The sequence below is a fragment of the Cyanistes caeruleus genome, chromosome 14 (assembly GCF_971803275.1).
Source record: "Cyanistes caeruleus chromosome 14, bCyaCae1.hap1.1, whole genome shotgun sequence".
Taxonomy (NCBI): Eukaryota; Metazoa; Chordata; class Aves; order Passeriformes; family Paridae; genus Cyanistes; species Cyanistes caeruleus.
This window is the reverse complement of record NC_141714.1, coordinates 3,467,602-3,493,231: the sequence shown is the minus strand read 5'-3', so window position 1 is coordinate 3,493,231 and position 25,630 is coordinate 3,467,602. Positions and strand designations below refer to the sequence as shown.

General features: G+C 42.6%; 1 protein-coding gene across 4 annotated transcripts; it reads left to right on the top strand.

Moving 5' to 3' along the window:
* LOC111929212 (ALG13 UDP-N-acetylglucosaminyltransferase subunit) lies at positions 1-21,751 on the top strand. 4 transcript variants are annotated; one of them, XM_086850779.1, is made up of 22 exons: positions 1-509; positions 849-932; positions 1,675-1,725; positions 2,424-2,470; positions 3,349-3,421; positions 4,735-4,816; positions 5,149-5,329; positions 6,025-6,100; positions 6,823-6,931; positions 8,127-8,191; positions 9,079-9,179; positions 9,778-9,905; positions 10,593-10,827; positions 11,288-11,444; positions 13,414-13,543; positions 13,791-13,826; positions 13,965-14,020; positions 15,065-15,236; positions 16,470-16,592; positions 19,625-19,665; positions 20,507-20,690; positions 20,796-21,751. In XM_086850779.1, exons 1-22 carry the CDS (start codon positions 369-371, stop codon positions 21,059-21,061), a joined length of 2,538 nt encoding a protein of 845 aa, XP_086706905.1. In that variant the 5' UTR covers positions 1-368; the 3' UTR covers positions 21,062-21,751. The 4 variants fall into 4 exon arrangements, with proteins under 4 accessions (XP_086706905.1, XP_086706907.1, XP_086706906.1 ...); XM_086850781.1 differs by having other exon boundaries at positions 60-509; positions 15,065-15,125; XM_086850780.1 differs by having other exon boundaries at positions 60-509; positions 11,288-11,462; positions 15,065-15,125.
* Positions 21,752-25,630: the final 3,879 nt, after the last annotated feature.

Sequence of the window (25,630 nt, the reverse complement as noted above, 5' to 3'; positions counted from 1 at the left end):
GAGGGGATTTCGGATGGCCATGGGAGCGATGTTCTGCTGGTTCTGTGCGCTCCAGCGGTGAAGGTGAAGGTGACCGAGCTCAGCCAAGGCAGGTGCGGGAGGAGCCGCTCCCCGCGGCTCGGGATGCGCTGCCCCGCCGGGAGCCGGCCACCCTAAAAACCGGCCCAAAACAGCGTGAAATGGCCCCGGCGGGGGCAGCTCCAGCGGCCTGCCAGGGGCTGGAAGCCGGGGGCCGGGGCCGGGGCCGGGAGGTGCCGCAGGTGGGCCCGGTGCCTCATTAGCGGCTCCTCATTAGCGGCAGGCGCGCGCCCAGCGCCTCGCGCCTCGCCCGCGTCTCCGCGCGCGCCTCAGCCGTCCCGGCCGGGAAGATGCACAAAGGCTCCAAGAAGTACTTCGGGCAGAAGTCCTTCAGTGAGGTGGCCATGGACGAGTACCTGGGCAGCCTGGGGCTGTACCGCAAGATGACGGCCAAGGACGCCTCCTGCCTGTTCCGAGCTGTCTCGGAGCAGGTGCGCAGCCGGCCGGGCTGGGGGCAGCCGGGGCGCCTCAGGCCCGGCCCGGGCTGGGGGTGGGCCGGGGGTGCCCCCGGAGGGCTCCGGGACACCCGGCCGGGTGCCCAGGGCGAGGTGGTGGCAGCGGGGATGGATGGGGATGTGTGGGAATGTGTGTGGGGATGGGTGCGACCGGCTCCGGCCGCTCGGGTTTCCCTCAGCCCCAGGTGTCCCCAGGTGTCCCCCAGCCTCGGCACTGCCGCCTCTCGTGTGGCGTTAGTCTGGAGAATTCGTGCCTAACGCCAGGCGTAAATTAAACTCTTGCTGTCTTCTCTTTCATTACCGTTACCTTTCCAGCTGTTTTCATCTCAAATTCATCACGCAGAAGTCAGGAAAGCTTGTGTCTCGTTTATGAGGCAGCACCAGCCGAGGTTTGAATCCGTAAGTACCGTGTGTTCTGTACCTGAGCTGGGTTTGTGTGGTTGGGAAATGCTGTGGGAGGGGGTCACAGTGGTCTAGCACTGACAACACCGTGCTTTGCCACTCTTGGTGCTTGAAGGACAGGAGAAATGACAGGGTGGCTGCTTCCTTACCTTGAGTTGTGTAAGTTTTATTTGACTTTGGTTCCGCAGTTCCTGAAAACGAGCGAGTTACTAAAACCTGCACAGTGAGTAGGATGAGTTGTTTGTGTGTATTATCTGTGGAGCAACTACTGCAGGATTTAGGTGGGAAATCTGTAGGATTTGGAGCAAGAAACTAACATCAACAGATGGTGGGAAATCCTGGAGTAATTGACGTAAAGTGAGGTTTTTGTTTGGTTTTGTCTGTGGCAGTTTGTGTGAAGTACAGGTGTGTGCAGTGTGGGTTTGTAGGGTACTGATGTGTTTTTTGAAGGTTGTGTTTTGGGGTTTTTTGTTTGTGTGTTTTCCCTGTAATCGCATTTAAGTGCTTCATCTAATCTAGGACAGACTTGAATATTGCTTGGTTTTATGTCCTTAATTTTTTGTTTTAGGATCTCTTGGAGTTGTCACATTGATACCCCAAATTATTCCTATGTTCTATGTGTCTTGCCTTCTCCAAATCAACATCTGGTAGCTGTTAAGTAGTATTTAGGTTTAATTTTAACTTTGTTTTCTAACTAAGAGGCTAAATTTTTATATTTGTTTTCTTGTTTTGTTAAAAGTATGTGGAAGGCTCATTTGAGAAATACCTAGAACGACTAGGAGATCCAAAGGTAAGCCTGATCTAAGACTTACTAAGAGATTTAAATTTGAAGAGACTAGAACAGGAAGGTGTTTAGTAATTATTTAAAATGTGGTTATTTGAGTTTTTGGGGCTTTTTTAGATCCAAATTTTGGGGAATCAGTTGTATAAGTTACGCTAAGGGTTTGTGCTGAATAAATGTGAATAAACTCTGCATGTAAAAACAATACCAGTTTCAGTGGGGAATTTGCATGGGTGCAAAGGAGCAATCTCTACAGGCTGGACAGTAAAAGTTTACTCACAACTGTAGTTTTTTTTTAAAATAAAAAAGCAAAATATATGAAGTGTACCTTAAATGAAATGTCTGTCAAGCTTTACATTCCACTGCTTCTTCCTTTACTGTTCAAACTTCTATTTCTTTAGTCTTTAACCAGTAACTTTGGTGAATGCTACAGCTTCTGCAACAAATGTAGGTTTAAAAAAAATTAATCTAAAGTGATGTGTTGGAGCAGCTCTGGCAGCAGCTCAGTCTTACTAATTATGGGACCTGTGGCCACCCCATGTAGCAAACCCCTTTCCCCTCACTCTCCCCCAAATCTTCAGTGTATTATTGGTTTAACAAACTGATGAGCTTGAATAATGGGTATTTTAATACTACAGAAATGTAGAATATAGTTGTTGATGTTCAGATGCCTCTGTTATCTCACATAATCTCCTAATCTTGTATAGGAGAGCGCTGGCCAGCTGGAAATAAGTGCTTTATCAATGATGTACAAGTAAGTACCCCTTTCTCTGAGGTTTGTTTTGTTCAGCACTTGGTGTGGGAGTTCTGGCCCCAGAACTTTCTTTGTGTTTGCCCCTGAGAGGTGAATGTTTGAAACATGATAAGAAATGCTTTCCTAAACCTAAACTTAACTGACATTTAAATGGTGCCATCACAGCTCCTGTTCTGATGGGGATCAAGGGTCAGTTTCCAGAGATGCTTATTTGTTATCTTTTTGCTATTAAACTTGAGTGTCAAGTGTTTGCTTCTAGTGGCTGAAGACTGGAAAATGGGGGAAACCAAGGAGCTGTGTGCAGTGGAAACACTGTGTGGTAGTTACAAGCATGAGTAAAACTCATGTAGGTGTTCTTGAAAGCTCCAGAAGTGAGGAGTATCTGCCCTACCTGGTGTGTAAACACTGCTATTTATTTCAGAGGTAACACAGAACTATCTGTAAAAAAAGCAGTCTGGCTCTCTAGTGGTAGAAATTAGAGACCACCTTTTGCAGGCTCATTCTGTCACAGTACTAAAGGAACAATTGAACCTTGGCAAGAATTACTAGCTCCCTGCACTGAGGTTCTAGCCCTTTTGCAGGATGCTTAAATCACTTAGACTGAATTGTCTCAGTGTCTGAGCACCCTTCTGTAAACATAAGTATTTGTCTTAATCTGTGAGTAAATATCATGACTTTTCACTGATAATTTTTATTTTCCCCTCAAGATGGGTTTGCTCACCCGGCTGTTGCTTTACAGTACCATTCATTTATCAGAAGTGCTTTGCTTGATTTTTCTGCAAACCAACAGCTCTAAACTGCGCCCAGGGAACTTCTTCACAGCATGGTTCTACTGAAAGTGTGCTCTTGCAAGTCTTGTTTTCCCTCTGCTTACCTAGGCGAGACTTCATCGTGTACCGGTACCCCGGGAAGCCACCCACACATGCTACTGACAGTGGCTTTGAAGACAAGGTCAGTAGACGTGAGGGCAGTTTCCTTCTGTTCCTCTGCCAGTCTGTTTTCTTACTTTTCCTGAAGCTGGATGAGTTGTGCAATTTTTTCCCCTGAGAAGGGGAAGTTATGGGAGGGGATGACTGTAACAAACAGGTTGGTTTTTGTGACCTACAAACTGATCCTAGTTCACAGTGGGAGCTGTTGGAACAGCTTGTCTACATCTTCTAATGGGGGCATCATCTACATCTACTGCTGGGGGCAAAAGGAAGGAGCATAAAGGACAAATACTCTGTATTACCTTGCATCTGACCCCTCTGGTGCTTTCTGGAGCTGTGTAGACATGGGTGTACAATAATGTGGCTACTTCAGGCATGATGCCAGTGGAGCAGCTGCAGTGTGGATTTCAGTGTGGGCTGCTAGATTTGCCAAGGTGGCCAGTCGGTTCTGAACCTGTGCTGCTGCAGCTGTTACTGAGCTGTTGATGAGCATTGCTGTCTTCATTTACATGTGCTTCATTCTTTATCTACACAGCTTCCTGTGTAGCTTAATTTAATTCCAAAATGAGCTGAGTTTAAAAATCAAACAGCGTGGTCTAAATCTGTGTTTGCTCTCCAAGGCTTTCCCACCAGAGCTCTCATTAAGTGTTGGCAGCTGTCTGTCATTACACTGTGAGTTCAGGCAGCAGCTCCTTCTGGTGTTGTTCCTCCTCACCACAAGAGGAGAGCTTGTGTTGGCAGAATCCACAGAGCTCACAGAATTAAGAGTCCTGGCTTTCTGGGAAGCATCCTCGCTGGCAGCGTGCTGACAGCTGCCTCAGGGCTTCTGCCCATTGCAGCTGCCTGTGGTTGTGTGCCAGAAAGCTTGGTGGGACACGTTTACGTGGTGTGTCAATGCATGTGTTGCAGAAAACATCTCTTCTGCTTCTTAAAAGCAAGGTTTTAAGGACTAGAGAAGTAAATGCTCTTTGAGTCTTTAAGGCAGAGAAGGATAAAATGTTCCTTTCACACTTGGGACAGTGTGTCTCGGGGTGCTGCATTCAATGGGTTGTGTTTATTTTGCCTTCTGAGCAAATGGTGGTCTTGAAAACAAACTCCTGTTTCATGTTCAATACAGCAGGATGTACAGGTGGTTTTCTTTTTTCTTTGTATGATATAAAGTTACTTGAGGGCTTTACCTAGATTTCAATTTTGAGCTGATGCTACAGCTTTTTCATATTTAGAGACTATTTACTGTTTTCTTGATGAGTTGATGTCAATTGTAGAATGAAAGGATAGTAGAATTTGGGATTATATCATTCCAGCCTTAAAACTTTCTTTTTTTTATTTTCCCAGATTTTACTGTGTTGTTCCAGTAACGGCCATTATGACTCTGTGTATACAAAACAATTTCAGGAAAATGCTGCCGTTTGTCAGGGTAAATTTGAAATAATTTTTCTGTGGAGGAGAATTGTGTGTTTTCATATCTTTAGAGGCAGGTTTCAACTTTCAGGTGTGGGGAGAAGAGAAATGGAAGCTCACTTATGGTATATTTTTATGCATAGACTAATTTTTTACCTCTTAAATGGGTGTAGGGCCAAATGACTTCCAGAGGTCCCTAATTCCCAACTAAGTTATGATCCTATCCTAAGCTGCATTTGATGTCACTACTGTCTTGTAACAGTAGATAATACCTGAAGATCTGCCTGATGAAACCCGCAGGAGTTCTTATGGATTTTATATTACCAAGCTTTGTGTTGGTTTGTTCAGCTGTATTATATGAGATCCTCTACAAAGATGTGTTTGGCATGGAAGAGGAAGAATTAAGGTCTGCAGTTGAGGTGTTTCGAAGTAGATCCAAGAAGAACAGAAACAGTGCTCCTGTAGAGAGTGAGGATGCAAACTTTGGTTGCCTCCATGAAAAAGTGCCCAGAAATCCATCTGAAAAGAGGTAGTGTGCTGGGAATGGGATCTGGCAAGAGGGAAGCAAAAAAACAAAATACAAAACCTTGCAGAGGATAATTTTTCCAAGTTTCTATGAATTTTTATGGAATATTAACTCTTCCTATATTATGACACGAACACAAAGCTCAAGTATATCATGGAAGAGAGTGTGCTTTCCTTGGAAGCTGGGAAGTGTCACATAACTGAATATCCTCTGCTGCAGGCTGTTATAGTTCTGTGTTACTCTGTAAAATGACAGCTTATTTGTAAGTAAGATTGCTCCTTATTTGTTAGAACTTTATTATAATTTTTATTTTACTCTTGTAAGCCTCCATAGCTCTGAAAGGCTTGAGAGCTGCCTCCAAATGCTTGCAGACAGCATTGGTTTGGTGGTACCTGGCACAGAGTATCTTTTTATACTTGACAGTGCAAGAATTCAATCAGTGGGATCACTTTCATCCTTTCCTAATGCAAACAGTAGCCCTCATTAAGAGTGGGTTTTGGAACAGGCAAAGGTCAAGTTCTTAAAACTTGGAAAAAGCTTGTCCTGCACTGCATTGCACCTTGCTTGGTGTTTAAGGCAAAATGTGCCACTTGATGGCACCATGGTGCTTTTTCAGGTTGTATGAGGAGATGGTGATATTAATCCTGGCTAGAAATCATGTGTTGGAGCTTTTGTAATTTTATTTTTAATTTTTTTAGGCTGGATGATTGGGAAGGCAACGATACTGACAACCCACAGGAAACCAAGTTCAAACAAGGCATGGAAGAACAAAAGGTTTGGCAGTTTGGATTAAAATCCTTACGGTTTGCTTTTGGGTTTTTTGGGGTTTTTTCTGTTGTATGATGCCACCCTTGTTAGGGCTAAATCCTCTTTACCACTTTCTAAAAATGTATTTTTGACAAGTAGATGGCTTATTTCTTCCATCTACTTGTCTTTTGGTTTTGCCTTTGAGTTTCTTTTAAATTGGAAATTATCTTTTCCTTTCTGAAATTCTCTAGTTTTTCTCTAGCTGATTTTTATTTCCCCCAAAAGATGGAGCTTAGCAGATGTTTCCTGATTTGCTGTTTATTTTTCCCAGAATGTGGTTTAAATTAGTTCATTTTTGTCTTTGACTGTAGTATAAATTGCTTCAAAATACTTTTAGAAGCTCTACAGAAGTAGAGTTTTCAGATACAATAACTGAAGTTCTCACCAACTTTTGAAGCTGTGGCTTCATTGATCTGGTTGGCTTCCTTTGATTCTTTTTGAGTACAGAACATGCCAAATGTTACTCTTGAGCCTGTTCTGCTTTCCAGAGTCAGTTTGCTCAGCACCTGAGTGCCTGGATCTGTTTTCAGACTCTTGAATTTTAGTTTTTAGGGAAATACAGTGGAAGTGAATATTTTGGAAAATAGCATCTGTACTTTTTAAAATGGTGCACAGATGCTGGCACGATAGAGACTGTGCTGAACACATGAAATGCTCTTCTTAATGCTCTGTTCCAATTCTGTTTTTAGCCTTCAGAAAATCCTCCAAAGATGCCTGTTCCTTATAAAGTGCTAAAAGCACTGGACTCTACCATCTATCGAAATGTGGAGTTTGATGTTTGGCTGGACAGCAGAAAAGGTATCTTTGGAAAGGGAAAAGCCAAAAAACCCTTCCTGTAGTAGGGTTAGCATTAAATTTATGAATCTAAGTCCTGTCACCTGTTTCTTCAGCTGAAATGTGAAGGGCACAGGTGAACCCAGCACATAGCTGTAGGTAGGATACGTTCTTGGTTTCCTGTCTGGTATTCAAAGTACAAAACACCCAGCTTCTGATATAATATAATGGTACAAGGTTGCTAAAAATTTGATCCCTGCTGCTTATTGATTGTACACAGGAAATAGGAGGATTCAAAACAGAGCACAGAACTTTCTTGCCATTCTGTTGTATTGGAAAGCATTCAAATGTGAGGTTTTTGTTACAGCATGTGTGCAAAGACTTCTTTTTAGAGCACAGTTTTGGCCCCAGAATTGTATAATAATGAAGATCTTAAATTTAGCATTGAGATCTGTCAGATGAGTTTTTCTCCTGCCTCCCAGCCCTCCTGGGCTCAAACATTCTATGGAGATTTCATGGTTCTCGTAGTTTGGGAAAAGTTGGCTGCTTTTTGGCATTCACTGTGGCTGATCTGTAAAGCAAGAAGTTACCAAGAAAGATAAGTTTTTAAGTGATACTTGATGTCTGACCCAAAGTGCTTTGCATGCTGAAGAACTCCAGCATTTTACCACGGCGTAATCAGTAATGAGGATCATTAAAATTCTTGGAACAGAGTGTGGTAACCAATTATCTGTGTAGAATACTGACGTGCAGAGAAGCCAGGCAAGGAACAGAGGTAAAAAAAAGCTGAAATCTAACAGCAAGGAGACTTTAGGCAATGTTAGCTTTTTCCTGGATGACATTTCAAATTTGCCAAGTGCCACCGGAACTCTGGCAAGATAGATGTCCAACCTTCTTAATTCCAGGATTTGTATTAAATGCAGGGTTAGCTCAGTGCCACCACAGAAGCTGCAGTGTTGTAGTAGTGCTGCTTGCTGCATTATCTGGCTGTTCCTGGTCTCATGTGACTTAGCCTGGTTATGGTTTATTGCAAGAACATCTAGAGTTACTCCACAGTTACTATGGGGAATGTTGGGGTATGCACAGGAAGGATTTAACTCAGTTGGCCTGTAAATTGTAGTTGGATGCTGTCATGAAGTACTTGTAGGATGTGTGAAGAAAGAATGGTAGCTTAAAGGCTTTTTTCCCCCCTTTTATTTATTTATTCATTTATTTTTAGAGCTTCAAAAAACTGACTACATGGTGTTTGCTGGGAGACAGTACTATTTAGGAGACAAGTGTCAGGTTAGTACTCAAAGGAGACCCAGTTATGATCAATTGTTAAACTACTTTAAATGGACTATGATAAGCCATGAAATCATTTGATTTCATAGAACTTTCTAATGCTTTTCTCATTTTCTTTAATGCTTTTCTCATTTTCTTCTCTGTAGATGTTCTTTTAAATTTAATTTCTTTCTGAAATCTACCTTTAAACTTGGTAGTGTGATAGAAAAGCAGTTTGGGGGATTCAGTGTAAACCAGTCATCCTTGTTCTCTGAGTGTGGAAGTTCCAGGTAGAGCTCAAAATGCACAGGGGGGTGCTTTTGATGTAGTTGTCTTTAGATTTTTTTTACTTGGGCCAAGCAACAATTCTGGATAGTCTTACCTCTCTCAACAGTGAAGTAGCAAAATATTTTTATAAAATAAAAGGGAAGAGCTAAAAAGCTAGAATGATCTGGACAGGAGATGGTGAAAGGAAGGTCAGTTTTTTGTCTTTTGATTTTGTATGTAATAAAGGTGGGTTGTTTTTTTTATCACTCTAAGGCAGTGCTAATGATTCACTCAGTGACTTCTCACTGAGCAGGGCTTTCCTTTTCCTACTTTATCTTCTCAAGTTCTTAAGCAGCAGTCTTCCTTGGTATTTACCTGCTGGACACAAGGGATAAAAAAAAGTTAGGGAGCAGGTGTCTTGCCTCTCAGCTGTTCACAAGAGTGATTTTATTTCTTTTTATCTTCCCTGAAGTTAGTACTGTGCTCTTTGGTTTGGTTGCAGTTTTGAAGAAGTATTTGAGACTCCTGTGCTAACTCAGTAACATGGGGCTGGCTAGGAGCAGCCTTTGCCATTAGTGGTTTATGGACAACGTTCTGATGCAGTTTGGGGTTTTTTAGAGCTTCCCTTGTTCTCTCTCCAGGTGTGTCTAGAACCAGGAGAAAAGTATTACAATGCTCATATCCAGGAGGTTGGACAGGATAGCAACACATTGACTGTATTTGTTGAAGAGCTGGCAGAAAAGTAAGCAGTGTGGTGATGACTTCAAGTTTAAAGTCTTTCTGGGGTTTGTTTTTCCTCTTGGATTTCTAATGACCAAAATCGTTACTGTAATGCTTTCTGTGAAATCTTGCTACTCTTCCTTCACTGGAATATAAAAGTGATCTTTGCAGTTGGGAATAATTCACAGAGAGCAAATTACCCTCTGCTGTTTGGTTTCTCTGGAGTTTTTATGTTGTACCCAAGCAACAAAATAATTGGCTCTTCTGGTGAATGTAATCACTTTCTCCCCCTTGCTGTTCAAACATTCACCCTTCTCTGAAGCAGGGATTGACAACATCCTGCAAAAATTCTGTGTTGTCCCTCGCTTTTAGGTGTACCTCTGGAGGCACACAAATGCAGGCAGGGGAGAGAGACTTGACCCAGGAAGTAAATATTGTTCAAACTAAAGCCTAGCTTTTCTTTTCTAATTAAACAAGGAGCAGTAATGTGTTCTTGGTGCCAGAGAAACAGATTATTTATTTTCACAAACTATTTTCCTCTGTCTTGGTGTTGCTTCAGCTTATGTTGTTGTGCAGAATGTATCCCTGGGGCACTGCTAACGTGGGTGTCCTTCCTGCAGGCACACAGTTCCTTTGGCAAACTTAAAGCCAGTGACACAAGTGGCTCCTGTCTTTGCTTGGAATATGGCTCACAGCAGAAGAGGAGGAACGTATCAGAAAGTAACAGGTGGACACTTCTCAGGAATAGGTTTGTACAAGGCTTCCAGAAGCATTCCTTCCCTGGGGAAGTAGGGGAGGTACTCATGACACTTGGAACTGTAGCAGACTTTGGGTATGGGAAGCAACTTAATTCACCCTGTGATGTAAAACTTGGCCACTGCGGGGGGTTGGATGGAAAGGTCTCTTTCAGACAGTGATGGATTTGCCTTTGCAGAAGAGCAAATCCACTGAAATACAAAGCAAATTTGGTGTTGCTCAAAATTGCCCAGGACAAATTGGCCACTTGAGAACCATCTAAAAGACCAGTGAACCAGAGAACTTGTCTGATCTGGCATTAGCAGAGATACACAGATGGACCAGGGCTTCCCCGGCCACTTAAATATGGATTCAATTGAATTTGAAGGAGGAGTTGTGAGGTTTTTTTACTTTTAAAAATCAGCCTGCATAGAAAAATTTTAACACTGAGGACTGGTTGGATCAGCTGAAGCTGGGAAGGTAGTCCCATGTCAGATGTCTGTATCTTCATCATGGAGAATTCCTGCTTGAATCTTTGAAAGAAGGATCTATAGCTTCCATATTTGCAATGCACTTTTTCTGGACTAGGCCCCTGTCTTTCTTTTCTATGGGTTCAAATATTAAGTCTTCTTTTATCATTTGTGACCATAGCTCAGGTTTAAGGTGTAAATCTCTTTTCTGTCCTCAATGGAAACTGCAGAAATAGACATGAAGACACGGAAGAGGATGCTGAAGAAAGTCCGTGGGAAGGAAGTGTTCATGGCTGTGGCTTACAGCAGGGGACAGCCAGTGCTGCCACCCCGGCTGCAGCACAGTGCTCCCTCAGGGCGCTTCCCTGCCATCCACTGCTCCCAGGGAGGGGCAAGCATGGCACCCTACAAACCCTATCACCCGCAGAATCCTCCCAGGCACCACCGTGAACCCGGGATGCCGAGGTAGGAAGCTTTGGAAACCTGAGTTTTCACTTGTTGCCTGTTTCACTCTGGCTGCAGACTGGTTAGGAGTTCATGCTGTTCAGGTAAAACTGCAGCTGAGAGGCACTTCTGGTAGTTGCACCTTTTCCTCTTTAAACTCGAGGGATCTGCCTGATTTATAGACAGGCACAGCATGCTTGGCCCTCAAACAGCATCCTACCCCAGCCCAGGGAACAGAGGCTGTCAGAGTTGTGACAGCTTCTCCTGCAGGTCCTGGTGAGCGACAACAAACCTCTTCCACCAGAAACTGCTCTGCCAGGCATTGGAGAGGATGGTGGGGCATGAATTGCCTGTTTGCAGCAGAGCGTGAAAGAGCAGGTTTCTTGTGGCTCTGCAGAAAGAACCCAGCTAAAACCGAGCAGCCAAAGGCAGGTGGAAGCGCAGGTGGTGCCGATTCCTCACCTCCTCTCTTGTTCCCAAGCTCGTACAGCCGCAGCCGCCGCCCGCTGCCGTGTGTGAGCAGGGAGTACCAGTACGGCTTTGTGGCAGGGGCTGCAGAGGAGCCCCAGGGGCCAGAAGAAACTGTAACTTTCTGTGAAGTTGAAGGAGACGATGACACCGCTTTTCCTACTCTGCATGTGAGTGATGAGCAAAGGGTAAGCTGAAGCCTCTCCAAGAGAGAGAGGAGGAGGGGGAAACTAAATGCACAGTGACTCTTTACCTAAATATACAACAGCTTTTTTTGGTTTTCTTAGAAGAGTTAGCAATGAATGCATTTTTGACAGTGGAAGACTGAAATTAGTCTAGTTCCTGTAAAACCTGCTTGAAATCTCAATTTTTCTACATATTCCCCTTCTTTTTTTTCTCAGTAGCAACACTTGTTTGCTTTTAAGCATATTTTCATAAACATAATCATGTTTCTCCTTTCTACTGCAGTTTGAAAACAAAACCTTTCCTTCCTGTGCCTGTCTGTCTAGCTCTAAATATTGTGGGAGAAAGCTTTTCACTTGTTTGCCACACTATAATTTATAGTTTGGGTAGCAAGATTCAGAAACTAGGTAGTGATAGCCTGGGTCTTTTCTTATGAATTTGTAGTTGTGATGTTTTGGATTAACTTGTTGTTCCTGACAGTTTCTTTTGCTACAGAAACAGAAAAAAAATTACAAACCTAGACTTTTCTTAAAGCAGTCCTTTTGTTGAGTTGTAGATAAATTGGCAAAGTGTACTCTTAAAGTTTAAAATGCCTTTTTTTTCCCCCTTCATTTGTAGTCTAAACCTATTCCAAGGCTGGGTGTGCTAAAAAAAACAAACCAAAACAATTTATACATAGATATCTGAATAGGAAAACAGATTAAAAAAACCCAGACCAACCTGGTATGTTTGAATTTTTTTGCTATGTTGAAACAGTGAACTTAACTAGTGTTAGACTTGTATTTAAATGAGGGAAAGAGAATATGCTTAGGGCTGTTTCAGCACCAATCATTTTTTCTTTGCTCTGATGTACTAGATCTGTAATCTTTGCTCTGATTTTTTCCTCCATGAGTGCCAAGGAACAAGGACACATTATCTTGCAATTTTTTTTTTCCAACATGAAATCAATACAGCTCAGTGGCTTTTTCTCCCCCTTTGCTAGACTTGCCTGCAGCTCCTAATGAATAGTTTTCATGTTCATTCAGTGACTTTATTGTCAATGCCAAAGCTTTTTCTCTGTCTCTTCCTTGTCTTGTTTAGTAAAGGAATGTGACATTTCCTGGGGAAAGATGCATCTCACAGAGGACTCTGCCATGCTGCTAGAGGCCTAGTGGGAGAATCTTCTGACTTGCCACCTCTGCTTCAACCTTGGAAATCTTTCAAGCCTCTCTGAGTACTTTATCGATCTCATAGTCACCAGTGTCTTCTGAGAAGAGTTTTGAGTGTCACCTTAGCCATCACCAAAGAGTGAATCAACTCGTACTCGAGCATCTCAATCCCATGTTCCTCCTTCAGAGAAATGATCTTTTAAATTGGGGTGCAGCCAAAGACTGATTTCAGTGCAGCAATGAAGGGCATGTAAAGCATTGAAGGAGTGCTGTGGGCAACCTTGGGATGTGCTGCTCTCTGAAATAGTCAGGGTTGTGTGTGTGGGTCAGCCTAGTGGAGACACTGCTGTCTATGCCAGCAGCCACCTCTTGGTTCCACTAGTTGTGACTAAAGATGATATTTTTCCATGATCATCAGTGTTAGGATGATCTAATCTGCTGCTGCTGTGGGGGGAATGCTCTAGAATGAGGACTGCATTAATACATGTTGGGGGGTAGCAGCCTTGTCTGGGATCCTGCTCCCTCCTTTGCAGCTTTGTTAGAGCTTGGGATAAAGCTGGCTGAGTTCTGGGAGGGAGCAGCTGGACTGCATGGCACAGGACAATGGTAAAGCTTTGAAATTCCCTGAAGTATGCAAGGCAGAACAGAAGGGAAAGGGAAGAAATGTTTGTTGCTTTGGAGTGGACACACAAATGATGCTTTGGTTGCAGCAAGCTGGGTCTGCCAGCCTGTTGGTGTGTGTCTGTCTGTAGAGCACGGAAATGTTTTAAATTGTTTCTAAATGTGTGCTTCTGGCTTGGCTTTTCAGAGCCACAGTAGCCCTGCTCCCATTGTCCATGGTCCAGGGGTGTTCTGGGTAGCAAGGAGAGGTCCAAACTCTGCTCCATCTAACAAGCAGAACCTGAGTGCCTTAGAGGATGAAGAAGCAAGTGAAAATGGTGAGTTCCTAAAGGATTGATAGGCAAAAAATAAAAATAAAAAAAATAAAGAGCTTGTCAATGTGTTTTTCATTGTCAAAAGTAGATTCCTTACATCTCCTAAATGAGACAAAGTGAGATGATACTGAAAACAGGTTATTAATAGATGCACTGAAATGTAATTGCAATAACTGCAGCTTTAAGCTTTTATGTTCCCCCCCTCTTTTTTTCCTCTGAATGAAAACTTCCTGTTCTCTCTCCCTTCTAGGGAAATTTCATGAGGAATATATTTATGCACCTCCAGGTAAGTAAATACCTGTTCAGATTTTACTGATGGAATATTTGGTGAATGTAATAAACTCAAATTATGGCCTATTTATAAGTTTGTGAAGGATTAGATTTAATGCAGCTCTTTTCAATTAATTTTGCCTGTATCCTCCAGATCCCAACTGTGAAACTGCAACAGTGTTTAGTTCAGCAGAACCTACAGCTAACCTGGTAAGTTTTACTCACAGACTGTTCAGATTTGAAGTCTTTGAGGTGTGTGGCATTCATGGAAGCTGTCTTTGGATGCATGGTAGGCCAGAGACTTAATAATAAAAGAAATTAAATTAGTATTCCTTTATATATTCAGCATCCTTTTTCTCCCTGAATGATGAGGTTTTTATCTGAGTCTGCAAGTACAGTCTGAATTGCATGGGATATGTTAATGATTTTCCTTCTTTCCCTCTGCAAAGAGAGTGTGTATTTGAGTGTTGTTTACTTTTCTTTCTCTGCTCCAGAGAGCACTTGCTTTTATCAGGCCACCCTTCAGGTTATACACCAGTTAATCTTCGTCCTCCTCTGTGGGACTGGAGAGATCTCATCTGTGATAGAATTTATCTTGGAGTTTTTAATTTTTATTTTTTTTAACTTGAAACTAAATCTTTAGTCACCTGCTGCTCCACAGTGGGTGTGAAAGCAATCCTGAGCATGTCAGAATAAAACTGTTTAGCTGAGCTACAAAAGACACTCTGGCTGTATAATCCATAAATTTAAAAATTAAAAATAGGTGTGGTGTGTGTGCCCTGTGGCTTTTTTTGCCACTGAAAATGGACCATGCTTTGCTTTGGAATCCCTTCAGGAAGAAGGGCCAGTCTTGGTGTCACCTCAAGGTGAAGTGGTTTCCTACAGCTATCCCCAGAAGGTGGTGTCTGATACTCTGAGTTGTATCTCACTTCAGGGTGGTGGCCCTGTGCAGAGGTAGCCACTGTGCTTGGACTGTGACAGCGTGTGAGGACCACCCCTCACAGCCTCAGGCAGCAGAAAATGCAATTCCCTGCAAATACAGGCAAAACAGAAGATGCCTTACAGGTGTCTGCAACTCTAAATGGGTATTTTCAAGCCAATTTTTAGAGAGTTTGGATAGTTAGTGCCTTTACAGCTAGGATTTACAAGCTGGTTTTGTGTGAAGTGAGAATTTTTGAAGTATGTGGTATTTTCATAGTCTTTGTCAAGCCAGTTGCAGAGGCAGACTGTTGAATACTCTTGACTCTTTTCCAGGTGTTGGTGAACTCTGCAACAGTTTCCACCTCCACAGATGTTTATACTGCTCCAGCTACAGGTCTCTCTTCAAATTCTGCTGCCTCCACTCCAGCCAGTGTCATAACAGCAGCTCCCCCACAAACAGCAGTTCAGCCTGTCATAGTATCTCCCTTTTCTGTGGGGAGGCCAGGTAGAGTGTACAGACTGCAGCTGTGGACTTGGATTTCCAAGTTTTCAGTTACATTTTCCCTTCCCTTCCTCCCCCCATCCACAAGTGTTAAAAGGCTTAAAAAGAAAAGTGTCACTTGCTTTGGTTTAAAATTTTGTACTTGTAACTTGGCAGCTGACTTTTTGTTCTGAAGGGGCTGTTGCCCCAAAATTTTTATGGGAATTGGAGGTCTCTGCTTTGGGTTCCCTGCTTGCCACCTTTAACCATTAATGCCAAGTGTTTGCTAGAAAATTATTTCCAGAAAGCAGAGCTTAGTGCAGCTCCCTTCACCTCCCCTTTCCTACAGCTAATTTTCCTCTTGACTTGAGGTAGCAAACCTCTAGAACACTTTCTCTACCGTGAGAGTCACTGGCTGTGGTGTTTGGGGGTCCAGTTTATTTTTGTGACCCTTGGTTTCTTCTGTGCAAGATCAGGTTTTTGGGTAGTCACAGGGTGCACTCTCTGCCTTAGGTGCTGTATCTGCTTTGCTCTTGCAAAATGGCTGCTATGAAAAAATTTTCCTTCTTGCAAAGAGCACTTCTCCTGTCTTCTATAACTTTTCATTTAGCATCTAAAAAATCTCTACCTTCCATTCTGCTCAGTTCTGTCTCACTTTTCTCTTTTTCTTTTCTATTTTGCATGAGAGTTTAGTCAGCATGGTTCTCAAAGCTGTCTGCTCACTGGTGCCAACCTGCTGCTGTGTTAGAGGTGTGGGCCACCTAAATGAATATTTAGAAGTTGTTTGTCCAGAAGATTTTTGTCCTGATAAGTCTCAAACCTTCCCTTGTTTTTGTGGGCTGTCACACTTTTGAGGTTTTGAAGTGATTAGTCTGTCCTCTGTTCTCTTACATCTTACATCTATCTGCCCTAGAAGTCTGTCCTGCCTTCTAATATGAAGATATGATTGAAAAAGACTTTTTTCCTGTAACTGGGATATACAGCTTGCAGATAGAAGTGCAGTTAAGGCTTGAGAGATTGAAAAACCTTAAAATTGAAGGTTCAGTTAAATTGAAACCTTTAAACTAAAATTTAGTTTTAAAATTTCTTCTGGACACATTTCAAAGTGATTGCTGAACAAAACTTTGTTAGAGCCTGTATTTAGGGGCACTGAGGTGTCAAAGTGCATACTGAATTGTGTAACTTAACACCTTACTTGTTTGACATACTATGGCAAAGTTGACTTTTTGGGTGACATTTGTTTCTTTCCAATTGTAGCAGTTTCTTCGGTGCCATTCCCAATTTATTCAGCTCCTCTTCCCCCTGTGAGTGAGGTGGGAGAAGCCAGTGCTGTTCTTCCAGCTTACTCTTGTGATCCCAGTGGCAGTGATTTGCCTCGAGGTAATGATGGTGCTTTGTATTTTTATTCCTGCTGCTCTCCAGCACATTTCTGACTTGTGTTCTTCTTGAAAGCTTAGCAGAACACCAAGTGAGAATAAACAGTGAGAAGAAATGGCTCTCTGCAGCTCGCAGGGAGTGAGAAATAATATTACAGATACTTAGGCTAAAACATTTTCATTCCCAGTTTTGAACAGCAAGTTTGTATCTGACTCAAATATTTGATTATTGCAGCTCTGGACAGTATCTTAAATAAATGAAAGCACAGGGAGAGGGTGTTTGGCCTATATCATACTTGTTTGTGGCAGAGTAATCACTTTTCTGATAACTGATTAAAATAAGAATTGTGTATTTATAAGTTGTGCTGTTGCGCATCTCAGTGGGGCATTTTGGATGTTTTCCTTTGTGGCTCCAAGCTGTAATTCTGTGGTGTTAGAAACCAGGGCTGAAGTCTGGGGTAGTTTGTTCCCTGGGTGTCCCTAGCTTTGTCACACACTGCCATCAGCTGGGACAGTGTCTGAGGTCCACGTCAGCTGTTCAGCAGTGAGAGGGCAGAGACCAAGCCTGCTGCTTTCACAGAGCTGCTGCTGTGCTCTGCAGTGACTCTGCTGTCTCACCCATGCCCTCAAATTCAAGATTTGTTACTCTTGGCTGTTCTGGTTCCCCTTCCCTGCTGTGGTACCATCACTGATCCCATGCAGACATCACAGCTCCTGCTTTTCAGCTGTAGTGAATGCTCTTAACTGAGGCTTTCCCCACTTGGGAGAATGGAGTGTTAAGTGTGCTGACAAGAATCTGGAGTGGATGTGGATTAATAACCTCTCCAGGCCCTGCCTGCAGCTCTTCAGCTGAGTCAGTCCACATCATATTGGCCCAGTCCTCCTTGGCACAGACTGCAGGAATTTTAAAGATTGCTAGTTAATAATGTTGCACATAGCATTTATGTAACACTGCTGGAGTATTATCTATATGGCCTTTAAGAAACCCAGCAGGTTTGGAGTAGGGCAGGGTGAAGTATGTGGGTGTGCTTTGCTAAAGGCCTAGTGGGGAGCAGGACTTGTCAATGGACTGAAGTCCTAGACCTGGGAGGAAATTCTGCTCTGGGCTCTAGCATTACTTGTATCTCCATTTATTCCAGTTTTCATAGCATCTTGTATCTTGTCTTAATGGCATTTAGGACTTGTTGAGTGTGTTTATTAACACAGTGACCTCAGGTGTCCTGCCCTTGCCTGCTGCCTTGTATTTGAAGGAGCTGTTGATAAAGCCTGCTTGAAATTGCTGTGTTCCACAGACACTGTGGTGGCCAGAGCTTCCTGACAGCACAGTAAAAACTCTGTCAGGAGATGAGATTTTTATCAGGCATCAATGTGGTCTTTATATTTTCTTGTCAGGAGGGGCAACTTTTTTTGGCTTAGCTGTCGCTTCATAAGGTTTTACTGAAGTTGAACTTGATTTCCAGACATCTAAAAGAGGAATATAAACAAAAACTGGTCTCCTACTGTACTGGCTTCTGTTCCATCATTCCACAGATGTCAGTATTTCCAATGTCAGTTTGTCACTTCAGTCTCCCAGCAGTTCCTTTGTACTCTTATCGCTGCTATGGGAGCAGCTGTTTCATTCAGCTCTTATGCTTGCTTTGCATAGATTTGCATAAACAATTGAAGAACAAAATTGAGGTTTTTTTTTAAAAAAACCAACTTTTTCCAGGCATAGATGGAATTTAAGCTGTATACTGAGAAGTTTGTATTTGTGTAAGCCTTTGGAGTATTTCTATTATTTTGCTGGCTGTGGTCAGTGTTATAGCCAGACCACCAACACTTGTAGGAGTCGGGATATGTGTGCATTTCCCAAAACAGCTGCATGGATTGTTGCCCTGATAGATGGGCTGAACAGTAGAAGAACTGAGAATTGGCAGCAGAGACAGAAGAACAAATCCTCGTGCATTTTAAAATTCTGGTTTGCTTTGCTGTTGATTTTGCCTTCCTGCAGCAAAACACAACACAGAGAGCAGGGCTGGGAAAGATGTGGGAGAAGGAAGCACTGCAGAGCCTGGTCTAGGGCAGGGTGGGTGTTTGTGAAGATGGAGTACAGTAACTCTGGAGGTGTTGCTAAGTTGAATCCTGTAGTGGCTCCTTTTGAGTTGTCTCCCTGCTTTCCCTTGGCTTTAGTACAGCTGAGAGCTCAAAGTCTGTGCTGTGGAATAGGTCACTTGCTCTTCCTGAGCCTTCAAAGCAAATCTGGATTGAAATCTAAGAAATCAGTTTTTCTCATGCACAGTTCCAGTGCATCATGGGATTAAACACAAACCCTCTTTATTTTTTATTTTTTTTTTCCCTTTCAGTGGGTCAACTTTAAAGGTTTAAAGCTGCTTCACAGTTCTTGGGCAGTTGGAAATGTGTTTCCAAGTTCAAAACCCTGTCGCTTTTGGAGAGAGGTTTCAAAGCTTCTTCACACACCTGGGACTGTTCCTCAGAATATCATTTACCTGGCTGGGAAAAAATGGTTCAGAACAGGGAAGACAGAAGTAAAAACTCTGTAAGAAAGCAGGGATCTGAATACCCTTGTGAGGAAGGAATATATATATATCTTATTCCTGCCTCTATTGAGTTTTATGTAACAGTTGGGGAGCCCCACAACTTGGTGAGAAGGTCTTAGGATTGCTCTGTGTGAAGTCCTAATTGCTTAAACAGTGTGGAGACTTGTAAAAAAAAAAAAACAAACTGAGTTCTCACTTGAGTAATCAAGATGAATAAACCAAAATTAAAGCTAATGTAGTCATTGAATTTAATAACTGGTCAGATAAATGCTCTGCTATTGCACAAACATCAAACTGGATTTACTTAAAGATAAAACTAGTTTAATAACTCTATTGAAGATGCTTTCTTTACCCTTGAAATTTTAAAGAAAAGGTAGTGCTGAAATACTGTTAATTCATCAAGTAATAATAACTTCAAATAAAATGTTCTTAATGTAAGTTGCTTTTGCTTCTTGGTTTATATTCCTCTGCTCTTTAATGTCCTATCCTTTAATTTCAGATACAAAGGTCTTGCGGTATTATTTTAATATGGGATTGCAAGTAAGTGCTTTTAAAATGAGTACAGTAAATTGCCTGTAAAAACTGCTGGGTTTCCTGACAAATGTACTTATGTATTCAAAACTTTCAAGTGTCCTAAATATGTATTCTGTGCACTGGACTATTAATATGGATGGACTTGTTGGTGGAGATTAAAAGCCTGGCTCAGGAAGTGAAGTTCTACCTCAAAATGTGATGTACACCATTAATTGTTTTACTGTAGGGTTGTGGTGGTGGTGGTTTTTTGCTTTTACTTTTGGGTTTTTGCCTCTTCTTTTTTTTTATTTTATATTTTGATGGTGGATAAATATTCTTTCTGTGAAGAAAAGGGAAGAACCTGAGCCACTCTAAAGAGAATTTGTGTACTTAGATAAGACATCAAAGACCAGTTAGGGATGTGTGCATGGAGTCCCGTAAGAGCTGTGCAGCTGAGCTCAGGCTGGTTAGCACCATTTCTCTGTGCTCTGGAAATTTGCTCTGCTGGAGCATTCTCTGTAGCTGTAGTCAGTGCAGTGTCAGTGCTGCTGCTCAGGGAAGTGAAAAGAGCAATGTAAGCTCCTTCAACTGAAGAAATGAGAAAAATCTCTAAATATGACAAAGTTAATATGTGGGAATCTTCTTCCTCTGTAAAGGCTTTTGACTCAACAGCAGTGTGGCTGTTGCTGCAGGTATTGCAGTTCCTTTTCTGGAAGGCTGTGTTGGTTTCTTGGGGTTTTTTGTTTATTTGTCCTAAAGGGCTAGGAAGGGGAAAAAAAAGCTCAGTTTTTTCCTAACTTTAGACCTGAAAGTAGCACTGGAGAGTGTGTGGCTGTCTGCATAACCATGTTTTTCCTTTTCCTGCAAGTATTGCCATCAGAGCTGTTGGCCTTCCATGATGTACGTGCAGCCAGTGCTGCCTCCATCTCCAGTGGAAGTTTACCCAGCATATGCTGAGCCAGCTCCTGTCCTGGATCAGTCAGTGCCTCAGCTCTTCCCTGATGCTGGGCAGGCTGAAGTCCACCAGGTTCCCTTGGAGGCATCAGCGAATGGTTTGTATTTGAGTAATTCTGCGTTCATGCTCATGAAGGCCTGTGTAAAAAGGCCACCAGTGTGGCTGAAGTGTGTGAATGTGCTTTTTGTTCTGGTTTTTTAAGGTAACTTCCAAAACACAGAGCCTCCGCCCCTGCCCTATGGGCCAGTGTATTACCCAGTGGTGTCAGACCCCTTCAGCCAGCAGCCTCTGCCTGGCTTTGACTCTGTGGTTCCTGCCTACCGCTACATCGGGACCTGGCATCCAGTAAATCCTCCCCACGGAAATTCCCCACCAGTGGCGAAGGCTGGCAGCTCAGCAGCACCACCCCAGGTCGGCTACATGGCCTCCCCCAACCCTGCACCTCCTGATGCACCTCAGGGAATGTAAATCTGGGAGCTGGAGGGCTCCTTCTTGGGTTCTCGTTTCTCGTTTGCCAGCTCTTGTTAATTTTGTTTGGTAAATGTTATCCTCTCTTAGAGGAGTTGAGTCAGTTGGTCGAACTCTGTTCAAATTTCATGTGTCTCTTTAGGTTTATGCTACTGATAGATGACAAGATGTTGCTTTAGTTGATTAGAAAAGCATAGGAGAAAAGCACTGCAGTGCAGGGAACAGCTTGGATGTGGAAGTAGAGCTTGGAGTAGAAGGAAGTGTGTGAAAAAACATGCTGTGACTTGAAGGCATGTTGTGTATGTCTGAGGGCTTGCACTGAACACTGAAGCACCTGGTTCTTGCTGAAGCACTGAATCAGGCTGCCATCACAACTCAGGTAAACACTGGGCACAGGGTCATTAGAGGGTGATAATAATGTTTAAAATAAGTTGACTTTTCTCAGATTTTTGAAGAACAAACCTGCTTTGCCTCTAGTGGCCACATATTTGTAATAGGTGTTTTCTTCTGTCTGGCTTCATAGGGCATAGGTTTCATGGCTATGGAAAGTGTAAGAATAATGTTTTGATCTGTTGTATATTGTTGTATATTTGTAAGATTTGTTTTGTGAAGGCTGTTGCACATATGGTGGTGGCTGTGGTGGTTAATTTGCACTTTCAGCATGAAATAAAAGCATTAAACACGTGAAAATGAGTGGTCATTTATCACTGGCAGGTAATGTTGTTGCTGACAATTAGCTATCCCACAGCCTGCACTGAAGAAATGCGCTTGGGTGGGACAAGGCTGTTCCAGCCTTCTGTGAGAAAGCAGTAAAAGCATGGAAGTAGAATAATTCCTGATAATTGCACCTTTTCCCCTCTACACTCAGGCACAACATGCTTGGCCCTCAAATAGCATTCTACACAAAATTTAAATCAGCTCTGTTGGCCCATTCTACTGTTTGGTATTTTTTTTTTAAATAATCTTTCCTTTCTGTGTAACTAGGTGGTAGTGAAAAGGGGATTGAGTGCAGAACTGGGAGGGGAAAAAATTGTATTTCCTTTGGTATCCCTTTTAAGTAACCCTGGAAGCAAAACCATAGTAGAAAAAAGTGACTTGTTATATGTTTGTGTTAAATTCATGCAGCACTGTTGATGTTGATAATGGAACTCTGTAGGGGGAGGGCTGCAAGATCAGCTTTTAGTTTGTCTACTGCAATTTCTAATTGCTGTACATTTAATTTGGCAATTTAATAATGGCTTTTCAAGATGGAGCAGCCAGGTAAAAAGTCAAAGTGAGATGAAAAATGACCTCTGAATGGCTAATTTGATTTTGAGCTGCTGTGCTGTTTTTAAAACAAAACATTTACACAAAATTGTTTATGAAATAAGGGGTGGCCTTTGTGTTTCTGTCTCTGGAGGAGCACTTGACTTGCACAGATGTTTTTTGGAGAAAATACCATGAAGGTTTTTTCCTTTTTCTGTGAAATAGCATTCAGAGAATGCTAGCCTAACCTCTTAAAGGAACTAGTACAGCCTGTGATTTATTTTAAGGGCTTCAAAGTGGCACTTCCCTAAGTACAGTCTCCATGCTGGAGTCATGGAATTGTTTCCACCTGTCTCAGGTGCCATCTGTCCCTATCCCAAGCAGTTTCTGTCAGGCACTGAAGGGAATGGAATATTTTCCCCTTGAATTCTGCCTCCTTTCTTCCTCTGTCACTGAGACAGCCTTGCTTTTATCTACACACAGGGTTATCACAGCAGTGTTGGTGTTTTGTCTTCTGGGATTAGTCTCTCCCTAGAAGTCAACTTTTTTTTGTTTTAATTGGAAAAGCTGGTAATTCTGGTAGAGAGTCCTGTTCTTTTAGTTTTGCATACCCATCTAGGACCAGGATTATTCACCATTAGCCATGGCTATTTTGGCCTTACTGACCATTTTGATATACATGAAAATTACTTCAATTGATATAATAACATGTCATATGCAGACAGGGAATTTATTTATGGATTTGATATAGAGAGTGACTTGTTTTATGTAATTTTTGCCAGGGCTTTTAAGCCTTAAAATCAGCTTTTTGGACTAGAAAGTAGAGGCTTTGGGGAGCAGGTAGCAGTGTGTCCTGGAGCTGATGAATGCTGTCCATGGAATGAAAATGTCACCTCTTTATTAACAGCAGGAGAACTCAGAATGGTACAGAAATTTAAGTGATTGCTGGAGTCTTTTATTTCAATTCTATTTCTCAGAGTTGTGTTGCAGTACAACAGCTCTGCAGCACTTTTCTGAAACAGCTGCCAAAAAAGCCACAGCTCTGCCTAAACCAGAGCTGACCTGCTTTGTGCTTCAGCCCTTTCCTCAGCTGGAGATTGCCAGCCCTGGCTGCAGCATCCCTGTGCTAACAATATTCCTGGGTTTGTAGCTAATCAGCCTTTTCAGGAGCTGCAGGATAATTCACAGCAAAATTACAGAGTTCTGGGGCTTGGTTTGAGATTTGATTTTTTATATATATTTATTTGATTTTTAAATATTATATTTTTGATATTATTTTATATTTTTGTATTTGATATTTATTTTTCTTGTTGGGATTTATGTATGTTCCAAGATGCGGGCTTGGGGTCTTTTTTTTTTTTTTATGGAGCACCCAGTGTCAGATGCTTTTCCCAGACCTCTTTGGCACATGTTTTAGTGTGATTATTTTAGTTTGATTATTGCTGTTACAGTTTGGTACCAGACTAATCCTCTGGGTTTTTCATGCCCAGCAGGATTGCTGTGAATGGGGATATTGGGATACAGTTTGAAGACATAACCATAGTTAGAAGAATTAAAAAATCCATGAGTATTGAATTCTATTTGGAATTTTTTTTCCCTGTTTTTACATTCCTTGTTCTTTGTTGGACTTCCTGAATCATATTGCCTAATAGTAAATTTTTAAAGCAAAGATTTGATCCTGGAACATGGAGGTTTTTTTTGTTTATTTTTTTGTGGATGGCTGTTCAGCCAAGTTTTCACTAGTCATGCTTGCCACCTCCTTCCCTTCACTGTGTTTTTATAGATGAAAGGCAGGGGCTGGAATTAAATTGACACCTGAAGGCTGTGCAGGCTTTGTGAACTGGCAGCAGAATGGAGTGCTCTCCCTCCCTGTGAGCCCCAGAGCCAAGCCTCCCCTTCCTGACAGAGGCCAGGGCTCAGGCTGCACACCAGGGAGAATTCCTTCATGGAAAAGGTTGTTAAACACTGCAAAGAGCTGCCCAGGGAGGTTTGGAGTCTCCCTCCCTGGAGGTGTTCAAGGAATGGCTGGATGTGGCACTCAGTGCTCTGGGCTGGGGATCACTCACAGGTTGGACTCATTATTTGAGGTCTTTTCCCTCCTGAATGATTTTGTGATTCTTCTGAACCCACAGGATGAACACAGCAGTGACCACCCCCAGGTTTTGTGCTCTGGGCTGTGGCTTCTCTGGTGATTAAATGTTTCAGTCGGGAAGGTGCTGTGAGCCCTGCTCCAGCCTGGGTTTGCTGCCTGGTGCCAGACTCCAGCCAGTGTGGCTCTGGCATCCCCTCAGTGCCCCAAGCCTGGGGTTTGGCAGAGGTGTCACCCCAGGGCCAGCACCAGTCCTGCACTGACAGCCACAGCATTGCTGCTGGGGCACCTGTCTGCTGGAGCTGTCAAATCCATCTGTTACTGGGGATAATGATGAATTCTGTAGAGAGACACCGTGCTGGTTCTGCCTGCCAGCACCACTGGCCCACTGGGCTGTCTCCTGCTCCTCTGCTGTTTTCCCCCAAACCCATTCCTACAGAAAGTTTGTTTTTCTAGCTCCATTGGCTTTTTTATTTCACCCTTAGGTTCCATTTCTCTCAGCAGCACTGCTGGGATACCTTTTATAAAATTACACCATCAAAGGCTGCATTATATATGGAAGATACTCAACATATAAATCCAGACCCAGAATTCCAAGTAACTGTTTCTTTGGGTTTTTTTTCATAAGGGAGGAAGATAAAACTGTTGAACCAGGACTTTATAGCTTTGAAATAAGATCAGAGATTAAATTTTGCAGGGCAGGTCTGTATCTAGAAGCTCCTAGTCCCTGCTGCTTACCAGATTTCACAGTCAGCTGGGCTGCAGCACGTAGGAAACAGCTCAGCCACAGGCTCAGAGCAGCCCCGTCGACCTCAGGTGGGGTGATCTGCAGCCTCTGAGGCCAGACAGGGTGTTTTGCTCTGTTTATGGCAATACTTTTATTCCAGATGTTAAATCTTGCCTTCCCTGCAGCAGCTGAACATTTTGCCACAAGCTTTGGGGTGATTGTGACCCAAGATGAGGGTAAGTGTGCTCAGAGCTGTGATCAGGGCTTAACTTTGTTAGCTTAGGGAAAATGGACTTTTAAGAGAAAGTGGAATATCCCCTAATGATAAAATTGATGTGCCATCCAACTCCCTCTGTCCTTTCCTTTATGTATTTTTTCTATTTCCTACCCTCCCTATTTTCATTTTCCATTCAAATGTAGACATGTGGTTTCTAACTCTGTTTGAACCAGCACGTTTTCAGTATGTCATAGTTGAAAGCACAAAGTGTTTATTTTTATGCTGGTGGTG

Bases quoted from the DNA above. Each gene is read 5' to 3' on its own strand.
- LOC111929212 (XM_023926722.2), top strand. From the start codon at position 369: ATGCACAAAGGCTCCAAGAAGTACTTCGGGCAGAAGTCCTTCAGTGAG. The intron at 6,932-8,126 runs GTATCTTTGGAA...ATTTATTTTTAG, and splicing joins TTGGCTGGACAGCAGAAAAG to AGCTTCAAAAAACTGACTAC. The intron at 15,237-16,469 runs GTAGAGTGTACA...TTCCAATTGTAG, and splicing joins CTTTTCTGTGGGGAGGCCAG to CAGTTTCTTCGGTGCCATTC.